At 42.9% G+C, this 10,495-nt stretch overlaps 1 protein-coding gene across 1 annotated transcript; it reads right to left on the bottom strand.

The window, feature by feature from the left end:
* Positions 1-1,668: 1,668 nt before the first annotated feature.
* Positions 1,669-7,583, bottom strand: LOC139913752 (S-adenosylmethionine synthase-like). The gene is made up of 9 exons (XM_071901880.2): positions 7,452-7,583; positions 5,839-5,916; positions 5,528-5,650; positions 5,131-5,243; positions 4,667-4,810; positions 3,422-3,640; positions 2,695-2,877; positions 1,892-2,025; positions 1,669-1,771 (listed from the first exon to the last, which is right to left on the bottom strand). Exons 1-9 carry the CDS (start codon positions 7,540-7,542, stop codon positions 1,669-1,671), a joined length of 1,188 nt encoding a protein of 395 aa, XP_071757981.1. The 5' UTR covers positions 7,543-7,583.
* Between the last annotated feature and the right edge of the window lie 2,912 nt (positions 7,584-10,495).

The raw sequence follows: 10,495 nt of genomic DNA, 5'->3' as shown, positions 1-10,495 counted from the left end.
ATTGGCGTGTTTTTGTGTTTGGAAGTTCAGACACCGAACTCTGTATTGTTTCTTCTCAGGAAGTTCTGTTACATTATCAGCTTTCACTCATTGCCTCAAAAGTAAGGGAAAATAATTCAAAACCTGACCACAGAGGGATTGTTATTGTGTGCCAAGAATTATTTGTTTCATATAAAGAGGTTTAATTGTTGTACTATGTAAAAGGATTTGTGTTGTTGCCCTAAATTCTATGGCGGGACACTTTTGTCCCTGTGTCATGTTGAACAGTTCTCTGATGTTGACAGTTTTACATCCATTGGGGGGCGCTCAAGGTTTGTGTTGTCAGACAAGTTCAGGCTGTGATACTCTAGGCAACTTTTTGGGCAACACTTTTGGGAAATATTGCCCAAGTAGATGTCTCATATTGCCTAGGTAAGTTCTGTTGTATATTTTGCCCTGTGTCTCTCCTTGCCAAAAAAGTTGCCAGTTGTATCATTGCTCTCAGTGACAAAGACTCCCTCCAGCTTTAATGGGACCAAACTAGAGGAGAGAATCACCATGCTGTATTTGATCATATACATCAATATGTTTCCAAGAAATATAGTTCATTAATGTATGCAGAAATAAAAATAAAAACCAAAAAATAAAAGCAAATTTAAAAAAAAATAATTTCTTCATTTCATGTTTTGCATGATCCAGCAACAGTGAGTGAGTATATGGAACTTTATGAGAAAATTAAAAAGATAGCTTCTTGTTAAAATGTTTTATTGTTCAAAAATCATATTTACATAATTTTCCAGCTCTATTGACAAAATGTGTGTGAAGAATCTGATATGGTCAGCTTTTAGAAAAGAGAAAGATGACACAAAGGTGACAGCGGTTCACAAGGTTGCAGAGTCAGAGGACAGTTGAAACTGGTTTGGGGCAGCTATACTGTATCTCCTTTCTAATGTTACACCTCATCTCCGTATTGCAGCCGTTCTTTGGAAATCAACCACAGAGTGTCTACAAGTCTCAGCAAACTAAATTCAAGATGTTTTAAGACCAAACAAAGAGAGACAAATGTAGCTCGGTGATGTTAGATAAGACACTGGCTCTGAAATGTCTCTGCAAACAAATGTATGGCTATTCTACCTTTACATTTGGTCATTCACCTATTTGTGTAAGCCTGTTGTAACAGATGAAAGTCCAACAGTGGCATCAATCTACAACCTTCTCAACCTGCTAAATCTCTTTTGAAACCGCTTGCACTGAAAAATAGAATGTGTGTGTCTGCAAGCATGAGTCTGTATACTGTATCCATGTGGTAAAAATACCAAACAGCTCACCCATATCTCTGGTTACCATTGAGGGGGTTATGACATCATAAATTACAGATGACGCCCCTTTCCCCCAAACCCACTGTACCCCCATCCAATGACCAGGGACTGAGCACCTCCCTGCCCATCCTCCCTGCCCCTCCCCTGTCTTGTGACAGCTGCCCTCCTACTGGGTTACAGGAGCATGAGGACAGCTATCTATGTAGCTTGTCTGACACTCATCTCACACACACACACACACACACACACACACACACACACACCAAAACAGCTACACATGTACGTAGCTATAGCCTGACACTCACATTTATATAAACACACGCTGGCACATAGATACACAAACATACACACACACATATACACACACACACTAGAAGTTGAGGTTTTTGGGGATCTCCCAGGGAAAGTCCTTTCTGCCAAAGTGGCCGTAGCAGGCTGTCTTTTGGTAGATTGGCCTCTTCAGGTCCAGGTCTCTGTAAAACAATCAAAACAAGAAAGGTCTATTCAAGATATAACAAAACCTATGGCTGTGTTTGATACATCACACTGCATATGTAACAACCAAGAAGATGCAATCTCTGCGCAATGCTCACCTGACAATGACGCCGGGCCTGAGATCAAAGTTCTTATTGACAATCTGTAGCAGCTCCTTCTCGTTCCTCTGAGAGGAGCCGTAGGTGAACAGGGAGATGGACAGTGGATGGGCCACTCCAATGGCATAAGCCACCTGAAAACACAGGCATGGGAGACACAGGAATGCATTACTTATGACCCATGATGACTTAGGAGAAATATAGTTAAGTCATTTACACAATTGATCTGTATTTCGGACCTTGGTTAGGGTTGGCATTAAGGTTCTACTAAAGCAGTGGTTGGAATTAATATTTCACATTTGTTTTAACCTGACTTGAATACAAGATGGGTGAGATTTATTTCATTAGGGCAATTGAATAGTGTCAGGTAAGGTGTTAATCACAGAGAGGTATGTTAAATCAACTTTTAAATACCTCCCTGTGATTTTGCTAACTTTTCTGTCACTCATGCTGTCACGAGATAAGCCCCACCTATCTGGTGTCAACATACTGTAGGTAGGCTAAGAAACATGAAAGGCATTTGCAAATACAATTTGACATTCGGACTGTTTACAAAGCACCTTAGCAAATGACTGAAAAAATGCATTTACACCATAAGGTCTGTATATCCTGCAACTCAAGCCCTGTGTATTAGTGGTCTGAGATTACAAGGTAAGTTGCTGGCCCAAAAATTTAGAATTCCATTCCTTTTCATTTTAGCTCATAGTTGATTCTCAGGGAAAACATCAAACTTCACATAAAGATACCAACATTCCTTGTATATTTGGCAGATTCCTTATGGATTTGGTGGATAGACGTCTCACCTGCACCAGCACCCTCCTGCACAGTTTGGCCTTGACCAGGGACTTGGCCACCCAGCGGGCAGCGTACGCAGCTGAGCGGTCCACCTTGGTGTAGTCCTTCCCAGAGAAGGCCCCGCCGCCGTGGGCTCCCCAACCGCCATATGTGTCAACAATGATCTTCCTGCCAGTCACACCAGCATCGCCCTGCCAGAGAAAACACTAAGCTTTACTGTTGTACTGCACACAAAAGTGGTCTAAGGCTTGTATCATGTAAACGTGACCTTATGTGTTCGAATCTGGCCCAGAGCCTTTGTCGCATGTCATCATCCCCAATCTTTCCTGTCTGTCTCTACTTTGAACTGTCAAATAAAGGCAAAAATCTCTTAAAAAAGGCAGATTCTTGCAACCATTATGCAGGAATTGTGGATTTTAAATGTGAGATGCAACTACATAATAATAATTAGACGCTTTAACATAATAGACTCAGTTAAGTGTTGTGCAATTAAGAACGGATATGTGCTGCCTTTTTCCTAGAAACAGGATCAACATGGACATAGAATTATTTTAAAGGAATTTAGAGTGCTCAATTGCCATATTATGCACAGTTTAATCTTGAATTTGACAGACATATAAGCATTTCACCAGGAGCAGAATCCACGGATCAGGTTGGTATGCTGATCAACCCTGTCATCTTATGGTTATGGTTCACTGTAAGCACTAGGCAACCTTCCCGCCTTAAGAACTTTACCTGGGGCCCACCAATCACGAAGCGTCCACTGGGCTGCAGGTGGTAGATGGTGTTCTCGTCCAGGTACTTGGATGGCACCACAGCCTTGATGACCTTCTCCTTCAGGATCTCCTTCTGCTCCTCCAGGCTCACAAAGTCGTCATGCTGCACCGAGATGACCACGGTGTGCACCCTCTTGGGGATCACGGCACCGTTCTCCTGGGCGTAATGAACTGTCACCTAAAGGAAAGGAAAGGAAGAAGAGATTATATAAAGAAAGAGCAAGGGAGACAGACAGAGACGAAGGCAGATGGACAGTAAAACAGACAGTGACAGAGGGAGAAAAATTGAAAAGGTCTATTCCAAAATCCATTGATGAAAAAGCATTGCTTGAGGTTCAGCATTCAATATCTCGAAAATTTACACTGTAAAAGTGTTACTATTTTATCAATCAAGGACTTCAGTAACCTATGATCCTTAAAAAGGTTCCACAACCCGTTTAACACATGTGCCACCAATAAATTAGTACGAGTTTTTCAAATCTCATTTTCGAGTGAAATTCTTCAATTGCAATGAGGGAGCTTTCAGAAGAGAGTTTTCGGTCACAGACTGTAGGTACATTGCGTTCTGTCAAAATTGGGTCATTACGTCTGTGTTTAGACATGCAAAGCAATATCAATTTTCAACTGTAAGCCACACACACTAGTTTAGGGATATGGACATGTGACGCTTCTTTTGGCTGCTTCTCAACAGAAGGAACTCCAAATAGCTTCTTGATATTTCCACATCCATAGAGAGACATCCCTTTTCACATCTGAGCTTTTGCAAAGGGCTCAAGGCTTGGGAGTGACAGGTGTGTATTGGGCTCAAGGGACCAATAAGGCTTGTCCATGGGATCGTGGGGGGCGGAGACTGTTGAGGGATCATTGAAAAGGCTTCCCTCAGCAGTGGGGTAAAACCAGAGACCACGCATACCGGCATGCTCTGGTCTCTGCGGGTAAGCATATCTCTGTTAGCCACTATCCTCATGTTGTACAGCAATACTAGTGACTAGTGCTCAGTGTAAACACAGGGATAAATACTGGCTCTTCCACTCAAAGGATGGAAATTATTCTATTTGAAGAAATAATTTGTGGCATATCTGCAAATTGGGCATTTCTTTATGGTTTACAGCAAATAAATATAAAGTATGTATTGGCATGTTTATGGCCATTTATAGACAGTTAGATTATGTGCATACTGTAGTATTATACAGTAATACCATACTTGTGTCTTGGAGTCAGGACGGAGCCAGGGGACCGTCCCGTTCCGTCTCAGTTCGGCCATCTTAGCGTTGAGTTTGTGGGCGAGGACGATGGTGAGGGGCATGCACTCTTCTGTCTCATCTGTGGCATATCCAAACATCAGACCCTGTGCACAGAGAGAAAGGGCAGAATTAAACCTTGATATTAATGAGTTATTTTATCATTAGAGTGTTTTATCCTCCATTTCAGAGCTGTTCAGGGCATGACTGGATATACTATGACATCAACATCAATCTGTACCAGTGTAACACATTTTTTGATTGACTTTGATCCTGTTAGAGTGATTTATGTGGTCTCTAATCTCCCCTGTCATTCATCAGTGGCATTTCCTTGAATAATAACATGACTACAAGGCTACAAGTCCCCAGAATCCAAATGGGAAAAAGAGAGTATTTGTTGTCGAGTTGCGTTGGTGTCTGAGATGACCTGGTCTCCAGCTCCGATGTCACTCTCCACTCGGTCGATATGAACTCCCTGTGCAATATCAGGGGACTGCTGTTCCAGAGCCACCAGCACATTACAGGTCTTATAATCAAAGCCTGGACAGAGAGAGGGAGACAGAGAGAGAGAGAGAGAGAGAGAGAGAGAGAGAGAGAGAGAGAGAGAGAGAGAGAGAGAGACCAGTATCAACTCATTTGACACAAAAGAGAGTGCTGGTGCTGACTCAAATTGCTGACTCAAATTGCTTTCATTCATGCACCCCCATATGGATTGAATAGAATGCCTACAGGAAGGGATACAAAATGGCTGCAACAAATGGGCAGCAGATGCATATGGATGTAAAAGACTTATAAGGTGTTTGTACAGTTCAGGCTCTACATACCTTTGTCTGAGTTGTCATAGCCGATATGTCGAATGGTATCCCTCACCACCTTCTGGTAGTCCACATTGGCCCGTGACGTGATCTCACCACAGAGCAGCACCATGCCGGTCTTACACACCGTCTCTGTTTCAGTACATAGACGACATTTGGCTTACCCAATAGCACTATCATGGTTTAAAGGAAGACTTTGAACCAGGCCTGGATCAAGCTGTACTTGCAAATATTATTTGACTCAGGTCTGCTGAGGACAGACAATGTGCCTTATTTGTGTTCTGCTACCCTCTGCTGGAGAGAAACTCATTGTTACTCACCACAAGCCACCTTAGCATCAGGGTCTTGCTTCAGGTGAGCGTCCAGCACAGCATCACTGATCTGGTCACATATCTTATCTAGAAAACAAGAAAACCACTTGACTGTTACAAAATGTGCAGTACTAGGTCAGGTATCACAAAATGCAATGGTGTGCAAATATCTCAATTGATTATATTGAGTTGTTTCCTTGTCTGACCTTTCGCTGCACACGTCAGATGCCTCAATATCAAATTTCAACCCTTCCATTAGAGTACTACTCCTGGCTCATACAAACAAAAAAGTCCTAGGCTTAGGTTCCTGGGCTTAAATTCTTGGGCTTAAGTTCCTTAGTGGAAAAGGGGCTATTAGGAGCTATGGCCCTAAGAATAGCCTTGGTTTGGTGGATGCATGCCAATGTGGCGTGCTACACTGCATGGTATGGTAAGTCCATCACAGCATTAAAGTGCCGCCACGTTGTCATTAGCTACTACACTGTAACACATCAAAGATTCCTTGTTTGCATTCAACTCATATGTAAATAAGCGCATTATCTCTCATTCTCATTTAGAAGAGAATACCACATATTGCAGTACTGTAAGAACAATAGTGTGGTTCAGTTGTGCAGTTGGTTTGCACTGTATGCTAGTAGTTTGGTAGTTTGGTAGAAGACTAATTTTGTGGGGGTAGTGCAGTAAGTGATACTGTATATGGCAGTAGTACATTAGCCTGTACAACAAGTTACAGCTACCGTGTCACCAGGGAGAAGTGTGAGTGCCTGTATTTCAGTAACACCACCATGTGCTATGTGTGTCAGCATCAGTGGAGAGGTGTCAGCAACACACGTGTAACATGTGTAGTACAGTACAGTATGCAGTGAAGTCCGGTGTGAGTGGGAGACTTGGGGCATCGGCATTGCTTATGATTACACCCACTGTGCAGCAGAAAAGCTGGTAATATGCTAATGTGTTGAAGATTAGTGGCCCCATGTAGTGTTCAGTGACAATTTAAATACTTCCACAAAAGTCAAATACATAAAACTAAACCCATAGTGCCGAATGTCTATTATTACCATTACAGAGAGCAACTGCTCTCAAGTAAGAGGCAAGTCAACACAACACATTGTCCCCAAGATTGTCCTTTATTAAATTTTCAGTTACAGAGTGCATCTTTCTTGCAGTTATACTACATTCTGAAGCATTGTGTGCAGCTACTAGTTTTCTCTCTATGCATGTATTAAGTTGAGAAATGGGTCAATCCACTCACATCTACACTGTCCATATTCCATGCTATACAATTACGTCAGAAAATTACAATGGCATTGGAAGTCAATGGTGTGTGGACCATCAAAACTGCTTTCTAGCATGGTGCAATCACATGCATGCCTCCATGCAGTGTGGCTGTTCCCCTGCACCCGATAATCTCCATTCAGGGATTCACACATTCCACAAAGTCACAAACAATCACAGAAACATAAAAAAGCTGTAACACAGGACAACCACTACTACCTATTAGTCGTAGTTTGTTGTAGACCTATGTGCAACACATGCCTCTACATTTCAGTACTGCACTCTGCAGCATGCTGCATGGAGGGAATACTTCTGAGGGGCTACAAAACATCAGGTCCTCTACTCACCAGGATGTCCCTCTCCCACAGACTCAGAGGTGAACATGAAGGACCCGTCATGGTGAGACAGGTCATACTTCCCATCCACTGAGCCATTCATTCTGTCCCCCTACGAGTGGTTTGACAAGGAAGAAACTAGATAGAGAAAACAGAGATGTCAAGTATGGAGCTGGGAGGCTGGCAGTTGATGTGTCCCTGTATTCTTATCAAGACAGGATAATGATGATAGACAGAATGCGTGGGAGACTTTGGCTGCTCCTTTGCAAACAGAAATGCAGTCTAATCTCGCAGTCCTAAGGCACTACACCCGGACAACTCTGCACTATATAAGGCAAAGACAACATGCACACACACACACACACTCACACACGCTCACACTCACAGGGGGAGGGGGCCATGTGAACCGGCGGGCTAGACCATTCAGAGGGGAGAAAAGCGAGGGAGGGATTAAATTTTTTCCTGGAGAAACTTTTTTTAACTCCTTGTGTGCCAAACATTCTCACTTTGTCACAGCCATGTCAGCCACTGGACCAATCAAAATCAAATCCCCGGTGCTAGACATTCCAGTAGTCGCTCATTTCATCAAAGGGTTACTTTGAAGCTCTTCCACCCACTCCTCATGCGTAGTCTTTGTCTCTTTGTAGCCAGGGGCCCCTGAGTTCCCCATAGGGATGTCTATGGCTGTGTACACAGAGTTCCCTGCTGCTGGGCCATATTCACCACTTAGTGTACTGCACAGTTTATTGGCACTGATATGAACTGATAAAGACAGGACATGACAAACATCATGAAGAGATGATGAAACTTTAGGATACACGAGGTCCCCCGGTAAGATTTGCACCCATTTCTGTAGTGCAGGGACCATGACAGGCAAAGAGCAAAGGTCATCCAAGTTCAAGTCAGACCTGAGCAAAAAAAATGAGTATTTTGTTTTACTTCAAAGCTATTAATCAACATAGACCACAGGCAGTTTAATTTTACAACAGGCAGTGCAGCATACATATAGCATTTACCCTATAGCAAAGTATGTGTAATACTGTTTACGCAGTATTTATGCTGACAATAAGGAATCACAGGACTCCATAACATAACACTAAATGTTTGCAAGTGTGAGAGTGTGTGTTGGAGGAGGGGACTACCGTGTGCATCCTAACCCTCTGCGATTACCGTGTGCATCCTATGTGTCAGGGTCAGGTGTTGGTGGCTGCTGAGCAGTGGCACTGTGAGACGAGGAATGTGCTAAGATCCTGTTTCCCCTCCAGCAGTTCTAGGGAATGTGGCAGCTGCGAGTGTGTCGTCCATCCCGGTATATCTCAGCGCATTCCGATTCCAGCCGGTCGGCAGTGGTTCTCCCCTGATGTGTGACCTGGCTCTGCAGTCTATGATCTAGTTGCCTGGAAGTCAGAACCTGAGAAATTAACAGGCCAAAAAAAAGCACGTGTCGCACTGGTTTATGAATGAATCAAAGTGTCCTTGCTAGAATGCATTGAAAAGTGTGTGTGTGTGTGTGTGTGTGTGTGTGTGTGTGTGTGTGTGTCCCAGCAGATCTAACACTGGCCAGACAGTAGGCCTATGAGTAGCCCAGACGGCAGCCTCTGTCCCATTATCAAGTATGAAAAAGAAGAAAAAGCACCATATTGCGGTTGATTATTAATAACTGACAAACAAACTCAGCAAACTTATCTCAGCACCAATAATTGTCACATGTTCATTTAACTAGGAACTGTTCTATCACGGTAGGAGGGAGGATTAATGAAGTGACACTGTTACCATGGAGACACAACACATATCCGGACGCTCAACGAAAGGAAGGTTTGTTTAAGTTGTTTTGGTTGCTAAATTAAGTTGTGATATTTTAGTAACAATAGCAGTTATACATTGTGTCAAAATAGTACGCTCTGTAATGTAAATAGTAAAAATGCAATGAGCAAAGATTTATTTATTTTCTAGACAAGTGCTCGTTCATTTCAAACCTGATCGATTTTGCATCACTGAAGAGGTTTCTAGCTAAGATAACGTTAGTAGCGGTAACGTTAGTTCCCTAAGCTAACGTTGGCTGGCAGTGCAGTGAGGTTACCTGTTTGAAATAATGTACCCACTCTCCCGTTATGAAGTTTATATTTCAACTTCCCAGAGAGAGAAAATGGACTCGGAGTATATAAAGAAACATCTGGGAAAGTGTCTCGCTGAAGGACTCGCCGAGGTGGCGGAGCAGCAGCCGGTGGACCCCGTCGAATATCTGGCGCACTGGCTTTACAAATACAACGACAACATTCAATATGAGGCGGAGGTATGTTGTTGTTTTGTTTTCTTGTCAGTGAGGGGCGGTATTACACAATATAGGCTACTGTGTACCTGGGCTTATGGTTGCCTTGCATCCCTGTAGGAACAACGTTACTACTACTACTACTACTACTACTACTACTACTACTACTACTACTATTGCTACTACTACTACAACTACGAATAATAATGATGATTCTAATAATAATAATATTAAAACTAAAAACAAAAGTTACAACCTGCTTAACAAACAGGCAATCAAAAAGAAATATAACTGAAAAAAAACGCAGCAATGAGAAAGAAGGGTAAAAATGCAGGATGAACATGCAGGTGAAATTATGTAAGGCCTTTGTGTACAAATGGGTTTTGAGAGGTGCCTTAAAGGATGACACCGGTTTAGCCAGTCTAAGCTCCTCAGGCAGGGCATTTCAAAGCCACCGGCCGTGATAGCTGTGACAGCAAAAGCCCAGTCACCTTTTGTCTTTAGCCTGGACTTGGGAGCTGTCTGAGGATCTAAGGCTGCACGCAGGCTCATGAGGGGTTAAGAGGTCAGAGATGTGGTAGGGGCAGGGTCTTGACAAGCCTTATACGTTGCCAGTAAAATCTTATTCTAAAACTGACAGGCAACCAATGTAAGGGTGCTAAAAAGGGTGCAATGTGGTCCCTTCTCTTAGTCATAGTCAAAAGCCTTGCTACAGCATTTTGCACAATCTGAAGCCGTGCAACAGCTTGTTGGTCAAGACAGGTAAATAAAGTGTTACGGTAATCAA

Source organism: Centroberyx gerrardi, chromosome 20, assembly GCF_048128805.1.
Source record: "Centroberyx gerrardi isolate f3 chromosome 20, fCenGer3.hap1.cur.20231027, whole genome shotgun sequence".
In the NCBI taxonomy this organism is placed as follows: Eukaryota; Metazoa; Chordata; class Actinopteri; order Beryciformes; family Berycidae; genus Centroberyx; species Centroberyx gerrardi.
The sequence above is the reverse complement of the archived record's forward strand: the minus strand, read 5'-3'. Positions and strand labels throughout refer to the sequence as shown.

Coding starts and splice junctions, on each gene's coding strand:
- LOC139913752 (XM_071901880.2), bottom strand. CDS start 7,542: ATGAATGGCTCAGTGGATGGGAAGTATGACCTGTCTCACCATGACGGG. Junction 5,651..5,838: donor TGATGCTAAGGTGGCTTGTG/GTGAGTAACAAT, acceptor GTACTGAAACAG/AGACGGTGTGTAAGACCGGC. Junction 1,772..1,891: donor AGGCCCGGCGTCATTGTCAG/GTGAGCATTGCG, acceptor ATTGTTTTACAG/AGACCTGGACCTGAAGAGGC.